This window comes from Phaseolus vulgaris, chromosome 11 (assembly GCF_000499845.2).
Source record: "Phaseolus vulgaris cultivar G19833 chromosome 11, P. vulgaris v2.0, whole genome shotgun sequence".
NCBI classification, from domain to species: Eukaryota; Viridiplantae; Streptophyta; class Magnoliopsida; order Fabales; family Fabaceae; genus Phaseolus; species Phaseolus vulgaris.
In genome coordinates this window covers 50,565,155-50,584,844 of record NC_023749.2, presented here as the reverse complement: position 1 = coordinate 50,584,844, position 19,690 = coordinate 50,565,155, and the positions used below count along the sequence as shown (strand labels likewise).

The window sequence follows — 19,690 nt, the reverse complement described above, 5'->3', positions numbered from 1 at the left end:
TTTATTTAATTCATTAATTCCAGAGCTTTATTTAATTTCTTGTTTATATCGCAGGTAGGGTAAGATGAAGCAAAGATAAGGTAAGAACAGCTTTCTTAAAGATGGCTTTACTTCAAGATTTGATGGCCAACTAATAGCTGTTCAGACTATATTAATATGAACTATTCATTATATGATTTCTTAGTTACTCAACATATATTGCCTTACTTCAAGGAGAATCAAAATAATAGGATACGAGATTAAATTAATAAAATCCTTGTGCAAAATTTAATCATAAAAGTTTTCTTATATCAAGTTATTTCACAATTAATACTCAATTTCAGTTCATTTTTCTTGCTTTTAATTGATATTAAATTGGAATAACTACAAATCCAAATACATGGTCCTTCAGGATTTCATATTTTTTTATCTCACAACAACAATCGTGCACTTGCTGTTGTTGATCAACAATTACTGGTGTGCAAAGAAATCAAATTACTGGCGTGATATAAACTCCATGATTTTCTATTTGTTGAATTCCTGATAAAACCAGTGTGCATGGTCTTGTTAAAATTTATTGATAGATTCTTTATAGCAAAGAAAATGAGATATTCATTCATGTGTTTGCACACAATGTCTAAAACAAGCAGAATAATCATCTCCCGGCCTAAAGGGTAGCTAGCTATGCATCTGATAAACCACTTGCATTCAAGGACTTTCAAAGGCTTTGGTAGGAAGTTGACCATCCCTAAATCACATTCCAGATTCTAATCTTCATTGCAACAAACATGAAGACAAACTTAAATCAAATGTACTTGGACAAGATTCATCTACATGGTGGAGCATAATAATAGATAGTTTTCACAGCCACATCAAGTGCAAATTCCCCCTGGTTTGCCTTATCAACTTGACAGCACACTCGGACTTGGACACCTGTAGTAGAGATGTTGAATTCAATTAGTACTAATAAACAAGCAGAACCTAAAATGTAAAGAGCAAACATGTTTTTTATTTTACCATCAGATGTATGATCTTCGACATCATCAAACAAACCAATGACAACAGAAACCAAATATGTAGACTAGATTGGTGATTCTTGATACGAAAATGTTATTATTTAAAGTATTTAGCTTGCACAGTTGCAACAAAAAATATTTTAGCCTCGTGAATGCTGACAGAAGGTTCAATCAGAAGGGAAGATAAGGAGACTGGTAAACAAACCTTGCAGGCAGGTTCATCCCAACAAGGAGAGCTCCCCCTGTCATCAGCTGCTTCAAACTCTGCAATCCAACAAAATTGTTAGCCAGAAAACTAATAAGAGAGAATCACGATCAAAATGCAGCCTCAACCAGAGTTCAGGTAATATTAAGCAAAACCAACCAAAATAACACTTACCTTCTGTATTGGGAACTGCACTACCAAAATCTCATCATTTTCAAACAACTCAACTCACGAAGACTTAATAACCTGCACAGACAACATCCATTGGTTCTACATCAGCAACAACACTCCCCACAGAGGGACACAGCATATACGAGGCTGTCAGAAATGGATGAAGAAGCTGAATAGTAATGAATCTCGAATGTTCTAGAGAAATAAAATATTGATAACAAGGTGTGAAGAGAAGATATAACAGAGAGAACCGTGGAGGAATCTCCGATGGTGAATGAAACGGCATCTGAGAACATGAAGAAAATTTGGGTTTTAGGAGATAATTGCTTAGTAATTTTCAGGATCATATAACTGAAGAGGGCCCTTCCAGAATTTTTGTCCCAATACAGTGTTTTGGAATTCAAGAAACATTTCAAAACAGAAGCTATCCACTGTGATATTAACAGAAAAACAGATGTGTGGAATGCTATCAAAAAAACACTAAACATGAATAGTTGAGAAGAGAACCAACCCACAACATAGGAAGATGTGAAATGATAAATACTAAGTTCACAATGCTTACAATTATCTTATCCAGAAGATTGAATCCAAATGACTCCAAAATAAGGGCGTATGGCGAAAAGCTATAAAAATCATATTTCATTTGGGAGAAGAAAGGTATAATATTGGAAAAGAAAATCACATAATGTAAGTATGAAATAAGAACAAACTTACCCAACAAGTGAATGAATGAAACTATGACCACTCCCAAAGATAGATCCGTCGTGGAATTGATGCCAGAACTTTCAGACTTTTCTCCCTTCTTCATTTTCTATGTTCCCTAAATATAAGCATCGTTATTCAACTTCAAAAGTGAATATTGATAATAGAAATTGTTGCACGTCAAACAGAACATTAAAAAGACGATTAATTGATGAGTTATGAAAATGATCAACTGCATATTAAAATGTTTGCACTGAATAAGATTGTATTGAAATGCTTAAGAGAAAGTGTGGAGAATTGGAACCTGATGAAAATGTTGGCATGTGAGAATTGGTCCCTTAGGAATTTTCAATTTGTGCTTTGTTTAATCGTACATAATCAACCCATATAGTTTTAATGTGAGCAATCTTTTCCCAGTCTTCACCACCTTTCTTGCACCGCTGTTTGAGCAATGGACAGACTTTAATATCTAGTTTTGAAATGGATTCGGGTAGACCCTCCTCTGGCAAGCATTGGAGTACAGGACAATCTTCAAGAATCATTGTCTGAAGAGAGGAGAGGTGACAGAGACCCCTGTAGTTTAGTTTCTTTAGATTTGGACAATCATTTACGTTTAGAGTAGTAAGAGAGGGTGGGAGCAAACCTTCAACGGGAAAACACTCCACATCCTCTTTTTTAATAAACAAATATTCTAAGGAAGGGTTGTTTCCCCAAGCCCCCTTTAGTGAGGCAACAAGTTTGGAGCAATTCAAGAGACACATTTCTTTTAGATTTGATGGCAAACATCCCTCAGAAAACTCCAGTCTTGGACAATTCATTATATACAGACGATTCAGAGATGGGAGAACAGACGTACGTTTAGGCATTAATTTCAATTTCTCCATTCCTATAATATTAACTCTCTTTAGCTTAGGTGCAAATAATCCTTCAATAGGAAATGTATCAAATTCAGAGCATTTTGTAATTTCCAGACTGCTCAAATGACAATGAGGGTGCTCCTGTGATATCATCTGTAGGTTATGGCATCCGTATAAAGAAAGGTAGCAAAGTTTTGGAAATAAGTCTAGAGGGAAGTTCGTGAGAGACTCACAACATTCATGGATAAACAATTTTACAAGGAAATCGTAGCAATGGTTTATGGGAATATTCATGTCCGGACAACACATAATACTCAACGATTCAAGAGGGGTATGACATAGGAGGTTCCCTATCATATCAAATGAAGATGTCTCCATCTTCACACCTTCAATTTCTACCGCCCTGGGAATCAAAGCCCCAAGTTGGTTGCAATCATAAATACTTAGATCCTTTAAATGAGCAAGCTTCTTTGGCAATTGCCCTTTTAGTTTGGGACATTGCGACAATTGAAGACTTTGAAGACTTGGAAAAGCACCCGTCATGCATTGCCATTCTTCCCATTCCTTCATATCAACAAAGCTCAACGTTTCCAAGGATGCAAAAGCAGAAGAGCTATTCCCGTAAAAATCAGCATCTATCCTCACTATCTCATCAAGGCCTTGCATTGACAAGTGCTTCAGAAATGTCAAAAGTCCAAGGGAAGGCAACCATTGGCAATATTTACATTTGTACAATCTTAAGGACACCACATTCAATATAAATTTATCAGATAACCAACCTGGAAATTGTGTGCCACAATAGCCCGTGATTGACAACTTCTCCAAATGTTTGGAAGGTTGCAGATTCTCTAGTACGTCTCTTTCTTTTACTGAATCCTCATTGTTCCGCTTCAAATCCCATTCTAAATATAAGCTCACAAGATGTGTTTTATTCTTCAAATTTGCTGCCAATGCATCATAGAGATTCACAATATTTTCAAGATTTGTAATTGACAGCCCTCCGTGAACATCAAGTTCTCCTAGTTGGTGAATACTCAAGTCACTACTACTTTTTCCAACCTCAAACCTATCCATCCATACTTGAAGATTCTTCAACTTTCCTAAAAGAATTGGAGCCTTTGTTAAAGTAGTTCCCATAAGTTCAAGGTGACACAACTTGGTGAGCTCATGCAAAGTGGAGGGCAGCTCCTTCAAAAGCATACATTTGTTCAGCTTCAACACTTGCAAGTTATAGAGTGAATAGGTTGAGTCGGGAAGTCTCTTTATGCCGGTACTTGAAAGGTCTAATGAACGAAGATGTATAAGATTGCCTATACTCTCAGGCACCTCTTTTATGTTATAACACAAATGCAAGGATAAGACCCGTAAGAACTTAAAGTTAGATATCAAGTCTTGTATTGACATCTCACAATCCTTATATGTTGCAATCCCATAGTCAAAAGTTATAAATGTTCGTAGCCTTTTAGCATCACATAAACTCGTACACTCATCACATTCAATTGTATTCTTTACAGTTGAAAAGTGACGAGTTATGTTTGATACGCTTCCTGGTCTGTCAATACCCAACCTGTAACAGATTTCACCAGAAACATATTTTGCTAAATCATTCAGAAGGTCATGCATCACAAAATATGTTTTCTTGTACCTAATTGACTGCTGAAAGAATGACCTTGATTTTAGGTCATTGAAGTACTGTTCACCTATTTCTTCTGAAGACGCACTCTGGTGAGAACATTGTAGGAAATTTTGACCCATCCATGAGAGAATTAAGCTCTTCTTCTCAAACTTATGGCCTTTGGGGAATAGCGCACAATAAGCAAAACATCTCTTGAGATGGGAAGGAAGATGGTAATAGCTCAACAACAAAGCAGGGAGGATTTTACTATTTTCTATTGGTAAGTCCCATATGTTGCTTCTCAGAACACCTTTCCATTCTGCAACAGATGACTTTGACAGTAAAAGACCTCCTACAGTTTCAAGGGCCAGGGGAAGTCCTTTGCACTTTTCAACTATCTTAATGCCAATCTCCTTCAAATCAGAACTCAACTTAGAGCTATCATCTTGCACTGCATGTTTAGCAAAAACTTGCCAGCTGTGATCTTCTTGTAGTTGTTTTAGTTCGTGTAAATTGTTTGACTCCAAGGAAGAAGCAACTTTGTTACTACGTGTTGTCACAAGAATTTTACTACCCTTAGCCCCATATTTAAGAGGAGTTTGCAATGATTTCCATTGGTTTCGATCTTCGTTCCAAACATCATCAAGAACGAGAAGAAACTTCATTCCATTCAATTTTTCTTTCAATCGTCCCTGAATCATTTCTAGATTTCTACTATCATCAGTTGACTTATGGATTGCCTAGAGAATTGCTCTGGTTAACTTGAAAACATCGAATTCATCAGAAACACAGACCCAGGCTTTGATAGCAAATTTAGCCTTTATCATTGGGTCATTGTATACATGTTGAGCAAGTGTGGTCTTACCCATCCCACCCATACCCACAATAGAAAGTATTGATAGCTGGTTATGATTGCTATTGTCTGATTTCAGCCAATTAAAGATCATTTCTTTGTCCTCTCTCTGCCATAAATAACCTCTTCAGCCACCAATGATGAGGATTCATTTCTTTTATCTGACACTTTGTTTCCCGAACCAGATCCAACACCACTAGAAATTTTGAAATCTTGAACAAGCTTTTGGTTTAAGAGAGATTCTAGATCATCTATGACTTCTAACATCTCGGATTCAAAACTGCGTACCTTGCTAGCACTGCCCTGGAATTCAGCTTTCAGCTCACTTTTGGAGAATTCATAGTCTATTTGCTCCAACAGATCCTCCGCATCATACAAGGCATCTCTAACCTCATCAAGCCATTGTTTGACCAATGAATTAGTGAACTGCTTTTGTTCTGCATCATCAATCACAGCATTGATGTCCATCAGCTTCCTCTTCAACTTTTTCAGCAGCCTCCCATCGAGCTTTCTCACACGAAAGTAGTGGAGAACTTGATGAGAATGGAGCTTGTCAAATAGGACCTGGAGAACAGCACCAAAAAGAGCACCACCAAGTGTTTCAAGGACTGGCATGGTTGGAAAGGAAGTGGCCAAATGCAAGAGAAGAAAGGGTTGTGAAAACTGGAAGTGCAGCTTCAGTGAAGTGAATGAAGGAGTGAGAAAAGGTAAGGAGTGAGTATTTTTCTGGAGATTAGTTTAAAGGAGAAAAGAAGTAGGTGTTGATTATTCCTGACAGCACCAACTGGGTTTTATAATATTTTCTATCAACTTCAGTGAATTAGTCTATTTGGGTGGCTTTATTTTATGAATAAAGACACTCAAGCAATTTCGTTCCATTTGCTATTTTCTTTTTTCTTTTAGCGTAAGAATGGTTTGGATGTAACAACAACTATATTGTTAATGATCATCTTTTCAGTAATTTTACTTAATTCATTCATTCCAGAGCTTTATTTTAATTTCTTGTATATTTCGCTGATAAGGAAAGATGAACCAAAAGATCTGGTAAGAACTGCTTTCTTAAAGATTGCTTTACTTCAACATTTCATGGCCAACTAATATCTGTTCAAACTATATTCATATGAACTATACATTATATGCTTTCTTATTTTCGTCTTGAACTCTTTCTTTCACAATTAATTCTCAGTTTCAATTCATTTTTCTTGCTTTTAACTGATCTTAAATTGGAATAACTACAAATCCAAATACATGGTCCTTGAGGATTTCATATTTTATCTCACAACAACAATTGCTGTTTTTTATCATCAATTACTGATTTTCAAAGAAATCAAATCACCGGCATGATATAAACTCCATAACTTTTTACTTGTTGAATTTCAGATAAAACCAGTGTGCATGATGTTGTTAAAATTTAGTGATAGATTCTTTATTGTAAAGAAAATGACATATTCATTCATGTGTTTGCACACACAATGTCTAAAACAAGCAGAATAATCATCTCATGGCCTAAAAGGTAGTTAGCTATATCTCATAAACCACTTGCATTCAAGGACTTTCAATGGCTTTGCAACAAACATGAAGGCAAAGTTAAATCAAATGTACTTAGACAAGATTCATCTACATGGTGGAGCACAATGATATTAAACATTTGTGATATGATCAAAGAGAGAAGACAGAAAAATTGATAGTTTATGAAAGAAAGTGGTTGCAGTCACAAGTAAAAGCAAATCATTCCTCAGTCTTGGCCTTGTGTTTTCTGGAAACTCTCTTTGAGCAGCTGGCAGTTGCCCAAAATCCGGAGAGTTGAAATGGATTTGGGAAGACCCTCTTCAGGTAAGCATGGAATGTTGGGGCAATCAAAAAGAGTTAATTTCTTAAGAGAGGTGAGATTGCAGAGACCCTTGTAATCCAGTGTTCTAAGATATGGGCAATCACGGATTATTAGACAAGTAAGAGAGGTTGGCAAAAAACCTTCACTGGGAAAAGACTGCACATCCACTTTTTGAACAGACAGGGTTTGCAGAGAGGTGTTTGCTCCCAGTGGCCCTTTCAGTGAGTCAACAAGTCTGGAGCAATTTGAGATATTCATATTCTGCAGATTTGATGGCAAACCTCCATCAGAGAGAAACTCCATTTGTGGACAATCATGTATCAACAGACTAGTCAGAGATGGAAGGAGAACATCCATGTGTTGAGGCAATGATTTCAATTTGTGCAATCTTTTAATAGCCAAGCTCTCTAACCATGGTGCAGATAATCCTTCTCCAGGAAATGATTGGAACTGAGGGCATCCAATAATTTGCAGATCCTTGAGATGATTATGAGTGCGCCCCTGTGAAATACTCTGTAAATTATCACAATAAGTGAGGCAAAGCCGAAGGAGTTTTGGAAAAAGGTCTAGAGAAATGCTGATAAGAGAGTCACAACCACCATTGATGTCCAATGTTTCCAGAAAATCATAACAGCTGACAGGAACATTTGTCTTTGATTCGCATAAGAAATCAAGAGACAATTCCATGGTGTTGTCTCCGATAATGGCTAGCTTTCTCAAAGCAGTTGGATGATAATCAAACTGCAGCTTTCCACAGTCTTGTAGGTCTAATTCACAAAGTTCTGTGGCCCCAGGAGCAGAATCTACAAGTTCATTGCACTCACATATAAGTAGATTCCTTAGATGAAGAAGTTTCTTTGGTAGGTTCCCTTTCAGCTTGGGACAGTGTCTTAAAGAAAGATGCTGAAGACGTGGAAAAGCACCTGTCACAGATTGACATTCCCAGTTTTCCCATCTATACATAAATGAGAACTTCAATGTTTCCAAGGATGAAAATGAAGAAGATCTACTCCCAAAAAAATCAGCATTAATGCTCACAATCTCACCAAGCCCACTAATAGTAAGGTCCTTGAGATATGGAAAAAGTCCAAGAGAAGGCAAACATGTGCAATAGCTACAATTTTCTAGGCTTAAGGACACTACAGAGGACAATGAAGTATTGGCTAACCAACTTGGGAATTGTTTACCAACATAGTTCCAAATAGACAATTTCTCCAAATGTTTGGAAGGTTGCAAATTCTCAAGCACTTCTCTTTCTTTTAGTACATCGGCAAGGTCCCAGCTATGGTTCCATTTTAAGGTTAGCTCAACAAGGTTTATTTTGCTTTTCAAATCTGCTGCTACTGCATCCAGGGGATTCAAAATTTTCTGCAGATCCTCAATTGTTAGCCCTCCACGCAGACTGAGGTCTCCTAACTGTTTAATATTGAACTCACTACTTTCACCAATCCTGAAATAACTCATCAACACCTGAAGATTCTTCAGCTTTCCTAAATGCACTGGCATCTTTCTCACAGTAGTTTTCATAAATTCAAGGCGACGCAAATTGGTGAGTTTATGCAGATTAGAAGGCAGCTCCTTCAAATTGAAACAGGAGTTCAGCTTCAGTATTTGCAAGTTATAGAGTGAGCATGTTGAATCAGGGAGTTTTTCTATAAGGGTGCTTGAAAGGTCAAGCGAACGGAGATGCTTAAGATCACCTACCAAACCAGGCACCTCTTTAAGGCCACGACAGCAAGACAAAGATAAGACGCGTAAGAACTCAAACTTTGATAGCAATTCATCCATCTGCATCTTGCAATCCCAATAATAATCAATGTTCATTCTCCTACTTGTTGGCATAAATGTACGTAGCCTTTTAGCATTACACAAACTCCTAAATCCATCTGAATATTGATCTTCATTAGTTACCAATGCTAAGTGGCGGATTTTTACTGTTGTCTTTTCTTCATCAACTCCAAGCCTGAAACATATGTCCCCACAAATATATTTAGCCAGATCGTTGAGAAGGTCGTGCATGACAAAACATGTTTTGTTGTCTTTAATTGATTTTTGAAAGAAAGACCTTGAAAATAGATCATCAAAATACAGTTCACCAACTACTTCTGGACTCTTACTTTGTTGAGAGCATTGTAGAAAATTTTCAGCCATCCATAACAAAATTAAACTCTCCTTGTCAAACTCCTGATCTTTAGGGAATAAGGCACAATAAGCAAAACACCTCTTGAGATGCGAAGGAAGATGGTAATAGCTCAATAATAGAGCAGGGATGATTTTACTATCTTCTTTGGGTAAGTCCCATATTTTGCTTACCAATACACTCTGCCACTCTGAAACAGATGACTTTGTGTGTAATAGACATCCAATTGTTTCCAAGGCCAGAGGCAATCCTTTGCACTTTTCGACTATCTTCTTACCAATTTTCTCCACTTCAGCATTCAATTGATGATTATTATCTTGAAATGCATGTTCAGCAAAAACTTGCCAACTATGATCTTCTTCCAACTGCTTTAATTCATGTACTTTATGTGACTGCATAGTAGTAGCAACTTTGTTACTGCGTGTGGTGACAAGAATTTTACTTCCCTTAGCTCCATATTTAAGAGGAGTTTGCAATGATTTCCATTGGTCTCGATCTTCATTCCAAACATCATCCAGAACGAGGAGAAACTTCCTTCCTGTCAGTTTTTCTTTCAATCGTCCCTGAACCATTTCTAGGTTTCTGCTATCATCATTTGAATTATTGATTGCCTCAAGAATTTCTCTGGTTACCTTGAAAGCATTGTATTCATCCGAAACACAGACCCAGGCTTTGAGCTCAAATTTAGCCTCCTCAATCCTTGGATTGTTATAAACATGTTGGGCAAGTGTAGTCTTACCCATCCCACCCATAGCTACAATAGAAAGCACTGTTACCTGGTTATGTTTGTCAGTGTCAGAACTCAGCCAATTAAGAATCATTTCCTTTTCATCCTCTCTGCCATAAATAACACTTTCAACCACCAAAGATGTTGATGGAAGCTTCTGTGCTACTTTACTAACTAATTCTGACCCAACATCAGCACAACTAACATATTTCAAACCAAGATCACCCTTTTGGCTTGAAAGAAATTCTAGTTGCTCAAGGACTTGTTCCATCCTTGACTCAATTTTCTTGTCAAAGAAACTTTTGGGAGAAGCCTTGAAGAAATTCCATACCTTTTTACTGCTGGTGTGAGATTCAGCTTTCAACTTGCGTTTGTAAAACTCATAGTCTATTTCATCCAGCAGATCCTCTGCATCAAAGACAGCATCTTTGACTTCATCAAGCCATGCTTTCACATATGAATTAATGAACTGCTTTTGTTCTGCATCATCTATCACATTATTGATGGACAACAGCTTCACCTTCAACTTGTACAGCAGCTTCTCATTGAGCTTCCTTCCACGAAAGTAGTCCAAAACTTGACGAGAATCAAGCCTGTCAAACAGCTGCTGAAGAACAGCACCAAAAAGAGCACCACCAAGTGTTTCTATCACTGGCATGGTTGGAAAGGAATTGACCGAATCAAAGAGAAGAAAGGATTGTACAGCAGAGACATCTTCACCACATGTTGTGATATATAAATGTACTTTTGTTGTACTCAAGTGAATAAAAGATAATTTTAAAATGGTAAGAATAGATCAAATTTCAATAAATCAATGTAATAAGTTAACCTCATCAAAGTCGTTCTTCACCTACTTTAAAATAAAATAACTACTCAAATTTCCTGCTTCAAGACTTTTGTTATACCAATAATGAAAAATTCTCCCTCCACCCAATCTATAATTGAAAATAACAAAAATATTTTTATGAAATGATGAAAAAAATCTTCGGGGTGTAGATGAAAAAATACTTACACATTTAATCAAAAGATTCATAATTGTAGAATTCATATGATTAAAAATGTTTACCACATTAACTTTCTTACCTTGGGTAACCAGAATCTAAAAAATACTTTATAGTTTAGAGGAAGAAAAATAATATGATTTATTTAAATATGTATTTAATACATTTAAATTTTTAAAGAAATGCAACACACATTAAAATTTATAATCATTAAAGTTTTGAACTAGTAAAAAATTAAATGAAATAATGAAACATATTATTTAAAAGAAATAAATAAAATATTATAAAATAATTAAATATTCAACACATGTCACTAAAACAAGACATTGGGTTATGGTGCAAGGAAAATTATAACAAATTTTTAACATATTCTTGAAGTACTTCCTAAAAAAAGAACTCCCATAATTGAATACAAGAAATTATCTAAATTTATTAAGGAAATGTTTCTACAAACCTTTTTTATATAACTTAGAGGAAAAAAGAAATGAATTTTTTCATAACTTTATAAGCTAATTTGCAAACAACAATATATTTTTTTATTTTTAACTGTATATTTTAGTTTATAGAAAAATTAATTTCCCTTTTTCTTAAATTTTTATTTTATGAAAGTATTTATAAAGAAAGATAAAAAAATATACATTAAACTTGGTTGGTAAGAATAATAAAAAAATTAAAATCACTTTCAGAAAAATATAAAAGTCAAAGTAAAATTAATGAAAAGGAGAGTGTAGCGGTGAAGAGTGAAGAAAGAGTGATGGAGGGTGGGAACGGAAACCGTAGCTCCTCTTTCTCCCTCTCACGTCGTGGTCGTGGTCGTGGTCGTGGTCGAGGTCACAGATTTCCTTCAAATCAATCCAAAGTTTCAAGCTTTGGCGAAAGGGGCACTTCTTCTTCCAGTAGTGGCAGCACTGCTTCCAGCTCTGTTTTCAGTAAGAGGCAAGAAGAGGATGCACAACCATCTTCCAATATTGTTGGAACATGTCCTTACATGTGCCCAGGTGAACATATTATTATTATAATGATGTATCTGATGTATGAAAGTGAAATGAATTTCATGGTAGCATAGTTGCAATGTTTGATTTTTCATATGATGACGTGTCCTTTTAGAGGGGTTGGTGAAGAATGGGAGAGTGGGGTTGTTACCTACGGGGATTGAGTCTAATAGAAGAGGTTAGTCACCCATGATTTGATGAATCGAGGTTCCAATCTTGATGAAAGAGATGTTAAATCTGATGGTGTCTCAAATAAGAATGTATGTGTTGAAGAATATATGTGGGAAACAAAAAGAGAGTGAATGAGTGGAATTGTTGTTAGTGTAATAATATTATTTTACAGTTAGCGTTAATTGAATTACATGGTCAATGAAGGAAATATCATTAAATGGTTTCCTTTGGGGGCTTAACCCCTTCTGATGTACATTGAGGTTACAAGGTCATATGGAGTTATAATGTTTTAGCTAGTGAAGTTTAAGGGTGCAGAGAGAAAGAAAATGATGCAGATTGCAAAGGAACCGCTCTCGAGTGCAGATGGGAAGAAGCTTTTTTTTTCTCTTCTTTTCTCTATTTTCACCCTGGGTTCCTAATAATATGTATATAAGAATGAAATGTTTCATTAATCTTGGCTTGGAAGGGAAAATTGAAGATCATTTTGGTGCTGCTTGAGATTGAAAGATGCTGCTCAAGGTTAAAGGAAAATTGTCAGAACACAACCATGTGGTCAGGAATGCTTTATGATATTGACTGTTAACTGTGTATCACAGAGATGAGAATTCTGCAATGAATAGGTAGACATACAAGAGTAGATGAGATTAAGAATTTATGTATTAATGGGAAAGTAAGAGTAGCATCTAGTCCTCTGTTGAGGAAAAAATTGCAGAATTGCAGCTTAGATGGTTTGGATATGAGAAGAAGATCATTACAAGCATTGCTAAGAAGAGTTAATTAGATGGAGGATAACCCCATTTTATGAAGTAGAGAAAAGCCAAGGAAAACTGTAGGATAAATCATTAAATTTTTAATGGCCTTTCCAATGACTTGGGTTTTGAGTGGTGCAATTTCTCTGTTGATGTATGTGGTTAACTGCACTTGTATGGGAAAAGACTTCTGTTGTCTATTTTAGCTTTGTTGATTGACAGTTGCATAAAATTTTATATATAGAACATATTTAGACACCTTCTGTTTTTGTCATTTCATTATTTATAATACATGCATCCGAAACTTCTATGTTCAAAATTTTTCACTTTATCCTCAGAAAGAGAGAGGATCCAGCGTGAAAAACTGCGAGATTTGGCAGGTTTTGAGAGGCTAAATGGAAATCCTAGAAAATCATCCCCTGCTCTTGCTGTCAAGAAGGTATGGCCAAACGGCTCTAGCATATATTACCTTATGAAATGTGATATTAGAGTAGCGTTTTACTCTCAGATTCTGTCTAGTTTAAGAAGGATGTGTCCTCAAGCACCTTGGTGAGTTTACTTTTAATCTACTTTTGACAATTAGAAGTGCATTGAAGGGTAATGTTGTGAATAAATTTATTATACCAATATTAACATTTCTACCTGAATTTGATGCCTCCCATAAGAAATTGTGTCAAGTTTTAACTCAGTTATCATAATTTTAAGAAGTTCACAAGTTGTATGCTGAAACTGCAGTATATTTGTTGTATAAACTTATATAATCTATTATATAGCACTAAATTTATGTCTAGTGTTTCACTGTTCTTTGTCTCTATTTTTAACTTATAGTTTAGCACCTGATAAATGCTAGCAAGCTGCATTGTCATATTGGACCTGTTTGGAGAAACTTGTACATAAGGACTTCTAGGAGGGGAAAATAAGAAGAAAAATTAAATTGGCTTCTCTATAAGCTAAAATTAGCTTCTGAACAAATTAAAAATGAGAATTTAGAGAAGCTATATTACAGCTTTTACAAATTAGTTTATGCATAAGGTAGTTTTAGCTTATGGAGAAACTAATATCATTCCTCCTTATTTTTCTCTCTTAGAAGTCCTAATGGAGAAATTTGTCCAAACAGACTCTTGTATTATAATGTAAAATTCATATAGTATGTTATTTATTTGCTGTCCCTTTACTTCTTTAACATCATATATTCTGTATTCAGCATTGATCGATGGTTTTATGGCATATAAGTGGCTTTTATGAAAGGATCACCTCTGTTGTTAAATAACTTTTGGTTTCAGAATTTTTTCTTCTTCAGTTTTGCAGAACTATATCCAGCAAAGATATTCAATCATCAGATTTACGGCCTATTGCTGTTTTGGAAGATACTTTAAATTACCTTTTGAGTTTGCTGGAATCTAAAGAGCACTCATTTGAAGAAGTTCATGACTTTGTCTTTGATAGGACAAGGTCCATACGACAAGATATTACTATGCAAAATATTGTAAACAACAAAGCAATTTACATGTATGAGGGAATGGTACAGTTTTCTGTCTGAATTTTTTTCTTTGATTTTTGTACTTTATTCTATTATCCTTCAACTGCATCAGGGTGGAGATGATTTAAGTTGCATTTTTTATACTTGTTTTGCAACTTCAGATTTAGTTAAACTTTGAAATTCCATTTATTTCATGTGCACAAATTACTGTTGACACATTAGATGATTATCTATAAGAAATTGATCTTCTATGTATGTGCTTAAACCCAAATATCAGTCCTAGACTCTAAATTTGACGACAGGTTGCATCTGCTGCTCCTTATGAACCTGACTGGGTTAGTTGATCAATTCAAATTGACAAAAAAAGAGTCTGAACAAATAAGGGTGATTGAACCTTGAAAAGACATTGAATTCCAAAATGGTTCCACATTAAGTCAATGTCATTTTTTCTTTTGTCCATAGTGCTCCACCGAAAAGATACAAGGGGGCACCGACAGTCGTGCAGCACTGTGAAAGGAAACAGCACCGAAAATCACTGTGGGGGAGAGTGTGCAAATATAAAGAGGCAGAGGATAGCGATCAACTCCAGGCCTTTAAACTAAAAAAAGGATTGGAATATGGTGCCCGACTGTGCATTGAATAGGCTTGCTTTGAAAAAAAAAACTATTGGTGTTTAATCTTTAACGCATGTGGAATTATAGAAGTGAAAGGCAATTTTTCTTTCCAATCTTTTATTTTTTTTGCAAAAAACACTGTAAAACTTGTGATTTTAAAAGAATCATGCTACTCACAGCCCTACCGATTTTGGTATGACACCTGAATATGTCCAATGCACATGATTCCACTTAGAGTTGTGATTCAGACGCAAATGGATTGATTCTAAGTTCTATTTCGTTGATCTTGCCATTGTTATTAGTTGCAAAGGGAATTGTATTGAATTGTTCTATTCATGCAACTCTGATAACCATGCCTTGGTGAAAGCATGACCATGAGCAAGCCTTAGAGTTGTTATAGTCATAATGGTGTGATACTCACAAAAAAGGACTTGAACATCCAAGTTAGGACTGTTATAAAGATGGGCTACTGTTTGGTTCTGCATTTCATTTCTTGGAGGCTATTGTTTCCTCCTGTACACAGTCAAGCTGGATCATGTGATCATAGTGTATTGTATGTTTTTTGAATCATGGATTTACAAGCTATGAAATTGAAATAATGAACTGAACAATATATTTAATCACGCAGGTAAAATTCCATGTTGTATCACATTACAATCTGTGGCGTTCTATGTCTGATCCAAACACTGCATCAATGCATCATCTCAACTTGGAACAGCTCACAAAGACATTGACATCTTTGTTCAATCTGTATGAAGCAAATCGAAATTCAAATCATGTGCATGCAAATGAAGCTGAATACCATTCATTATATGTGCTGCTTCATCTTGGTTCTTACAGCCAACCGATGGTTAATCTTTACATCATTGGTGTGATTAATTATGTTTCTCCTTTCATGTTAATTCTAGTATTGTTGCAACTTACGAAATGTAACTATTTCTAATCCACAGGGGGAGCCACTCTCTTTGTGGTTTAGACGTGTATCAACTCCAGTATTGAAGTCAAAAGAAGTGTGCTTTGCTCGGAGGATCTTACGGTAACATTTATTGTAGTGTTTTATAATGAACCAATCATTCCAAAAGCTGCTTAAGTTAGATGAAGACAGATGAATGATTTTATATTATATTTTTGACATGCCTCGTCACACTTCAACCCTTTCGGCTTAAAAAATAGACAATGCACAGGACCAACTAGCATTTGCTGAAATTCAACTTATTGAAAGAATGGAAGTAGCAAGGACCAATTCTTGATTGCGTAGTCATAGAGGCTCTGAAGCTATATCATGAACAAGCTGCCCAAAAGCTTAAACTCTTAACTAAAAGCACATGAATGGTTCTATATTACAATCTTAATATTTTTAACATTCTTTATTTTAATAATTAAACAGTTTTTTTGTTGGTTTTCTCTTAGGTCAATTGTCATATTAAATAATAACTGAATGTATCTCAATTATTGATATTATCTTTTCTCATGACAGATCATCCCAACTTGGAAATTATAAGGATTTCTTTTGTACAGCAGCAGCTCAAGCATCATATCTGCAGTTCTGCATTATGATGCCTTATATCAATGAAGTAATTACTATAACTAGAGAATTCATTATTCTCGTAACACTTTAGAACTTATTTATTTGGACATCCTTTGTGTCTAAGTTGATGCATGCCTGCTTTTGTTGTGCTTGTTACTTTCTTCATATGTATCTTAGCACGAATAATCTTTTGTTATTGTAATAATCAATTTTAAGAATAACATCAATAGGCTATGACTAAGTTATTAAAGATCTACAGAATAAGTGAAATGCAGGGGAAAGACATGGATATAGGGATTATCAATTTTCACTGTTTGACGAAAAAATTACTCCTCTGGTTCTTCTTATATCCCTTATTCCAAATAAGCAGGATAAATATGCCTACAGCTTAACTCTTGCCAAAGTTAACATCTTAGACAAATCTCAGCATCTCAACAATTCCAAACCACATGCAAAATTGCATCAGCTATTAGTCATTGTCTGTAGGAATATTCTTGTGCATATTGAGGGTCTTGATAACAGAAAGTATGCTTCAGAAAACAAATACCTTCACCTTTCACCACTTTCTCAGAAATTTATAACTTCTATTTTTTATTTATAATTTATCTTACACTGTGAACTGGGCTGTGGGCTACATAGATCTATTGATGACATTGAGCATTATAAGAAACGAAAACTTACTATATCCTTCATGTAACTTGATTCTACATATATTGATAAATGTTTTGCTTGTTTTTATGATAAAAGGTTCGTGCGCTGGCTTTATCTTATATAAATTTTGGTGGCTACAAACTTCATCCATATCCTCTGTTGGACCTCTCAAAACACCTGATGATAAAGGTATGAATTAATTAATAATCATATTTAAAGTTATGTCCCACACCAAGTAAACAAATATAGGTTCTATGTCTCCCTTCTTGTGGTTAACCTTATGGGATGAGCTTTATTATTGGCTCAAGGCACCTGTCAGTTCAATACTAAAATTAACTAGTTTAGTTCAGTTTTTTAGAACTATTTTGTAGTTTGGTTTGTAACATTAGTTTTGTTATGTCAGTGTCTGTTGATTTGTACACTCATTTTGGCTTACACTTTAATTTGAACTTTGTTTGACAGGAATCAGATTTAGAATCCTTTTGCCATTCTTGTGGTCTTGAAATTTGTACAGATGAATCTGGAAATAAGTTACTTCCTACAAAGCAAACTACATTCAGTCAACCCAAAGGGAAGTTCCAAAGCTATAGTTTCTTGGGCTTGCAAGAATATGAAAATCAGTTTTAGAGCTTGTTGATTTAACATGTTGGAAGATTGCAACAACCATGATCCTGAATGGCCGCACCCATTTTCATCACTTTCTCATGGTATTATTGTGATCTGCTTGGTGATGCAGTGTGTACTGTCATCATTCACAAGTGTCTCTTTGTGCTGCTGCTTAACATGGGACAAATTGTGTTATACATAACAGTTTTTGCACCTTTGTGCCTGTATTGTGTGTATTGATAGTACATGATAAATGTAAAACTCTTTAAGCTATTTGTAAACGAGTGTAACATTATTATGGTAAAGTTTACTGATACTGATGATGATATAAAACCAAATCTCGTAGAGTAAGTTTTGGGAGCAAAACTTACTTTTCCCTTACAAATCATATCAGAAAAAATTACACATTGATAGAATAGTAGTAGCTGCATTGCATATTCAATCTTTTCTTAAATGCAATTTATTGATAATTAAAAGCTATTAAACTATTTAATAAAAAAAATGAAGAACAGAAAAAGAAGTTAACTTCACTGCAGAAATTAGATTTCATCGTGTATTTCTGGTGAAATACAACATAGAAAGTAGAATTTTTTGTTTGTAATAACTGTATAATGTTGTGGTATATTTTTTTAAATTAGTAAAAGGAAAAAAGAGTCAATACAATTGTTTAGACGAAAAATAGATATAACTTTTGTTAATAGTAGAGAAGATTATCTCACATAAATAATAATTTCGAGACATAGATTTTAATAACTACAAATTTAATTGTAAATAACTCAGAAGAACTTTTTTTATAATGATTTTAGTGATTGAGGGATAGTTTTTAAAATTGGTGAAATGAAAAATAAAAAAAAAAAGGCCTTGTGGCAAAATTAGACATTCTCCTTAAGTACACACCAATATATTAATATATTAATATATTAATATATATATATATATATATTTATTGGTAGTTAATTAGATCTTAATTTAAAAACTATTTATTAATAATAAATTAATTTTAGATATTAATAATTTTTTTAATTTTTAAAATAATATATAATCAATATAACAACTAATTATTATTTTTTCAAAAATTTATTTTTATTTAATAATTTTGTTGTAGTGATATTATATATATATATAATATATATATATATATATAATAAATCTTATCTTGTTTATTCAGCAAATTATATCACATATTTATATAATAATTGATACGTAAATCTAAATCTTGTTATTAATTATTAAGTAAATATATTCTTTATAGAAACATACTTGAATAAAAAATCATAACTTCAGAAATCTTATATCATTTTTAATTGCAAGAAAAAGGGCTGCATAAATAAACTCTCTTTTTTTGTAAAAAAAATTATACATAATTCATCAAAAACATATTTTTACTTGAACATAATTTTTACTATAACCTATAATTTTTATTATTTAATGTTCACAAAATTATAGAATAAAATTAAATTTCTGTTATTCTCCTATTATATTTTTATCGCATTTTATCTTCACCACTAAACTTACCTTATCTTACTTACTTCAAATCCTATTTCTTAAACCTTTACGTTTTCTATTTCTTAATCACATCATTTCCATAAACTTTAATCTTATTCACTTCCCAATCACCTTTCTCGTGAAACTCTCACTTTCTGTTCACACACACTAATTTTTATTGCACTTTTTGTTCATAGTTTATTCCAGTGTTGTTTTCTTCAACAGACAAGAGAATTTACATTGTGTTTTGTGTTTGACATATTCAATACAAATGAACATCCCATAAAAAAGAGACCAAATTCATCACTTTTCTCACT

General features: G+C 34.2%; 2 protein-coding genes and 1 pseudogene across 2 annotated transcripts; 1 reads left to right on the top strand and 2 right to left on the bottom strand.

The window, feature by feature from the left end:
- Positions 1-567: 567 nt before the first annotated feature.
- LOC137827282 (putative disease resistance RPP13-like protein 1) lies at positions 568-6,128 on the bottom strand (annotated as a pseudogene).
- A 795-nt stretch (positions 6,129-6,923) lies between these two features.
- On the bottom strand, positions 6,924-10,829 carry LOC137829405 (putative disease resistance RPP13-like protein 1). The gene has a single exon (XM_068636209.1). It carries the CDS (start codon positions 10,752-10,754, stop codon positions 7,134-7,136), a length of 3,621 nt encoding a protein of 1,206 aa, XP_068492310.1. The 5' UTR covers positions 10,755-10,829; the 3' UTR covers positions 6,924-7,133.
- Positions 10,830-11,794: 965 nt separating this feature from the next.
- On the top strand, positions 11,795-18,193 carry LOC137825714 (SAC3 family protein C). The gene is made up of 8 exons (XM_068631457.1): positions 11,795-12,095; positions 13,348-13,448; positions 14,310-14,531; positions 15,732-15,953; positions 16,054-16,139; positions 16,581-16,677; positions 17,379-17,471; positions 17,745-18,193. The coding sequence occupies exons 1-8, from the start codon at positions 11,852-11,854 to the stop codon at positions 17,907-17,909; spliced, it is 1,230 nt and encodes a 409-aa protein (XP_068487558.1). The 5' UTR covers positions 11,795-11,851; the 3' UTR covers positions 17,910-18,193.
- Positions 18,194-19,690: the final 1,497 nt, after the last annotated feature.

Excerpts from the sequence above, each read along its gene's own strand:
- LOC137825714 (XM_068631457.1), top strand. The coding sequence starts at position 11,852 with ATGGAGGGTGGGAACGGAAACCGTAGCTCCTCTTTCTCCCTCTCACGT. Across the intron at positions 16,140-16,580 it reads TTTGCTCGGAGGATCTTACG|ATCATCCCAACTTGGAAATT; the intron begins GTAACATTTATT and ends TTCTCATGACAG. Across the intron at positions 16,678-17,378 it reads TGATGCCTTATATCAATGAA|GTTCGTGCGCTGGCTTTATC; the intron begins GTAATTACTATA and ends TTATGATAAAAG.
- LOC137829405 (XM_068636209.1), bottom strand. The coding sequence starts at position 10,754 with ATGCCAGTGATAGAAACACTTGGTGGTGCTCTTTTTGGTGCTGTTCTT.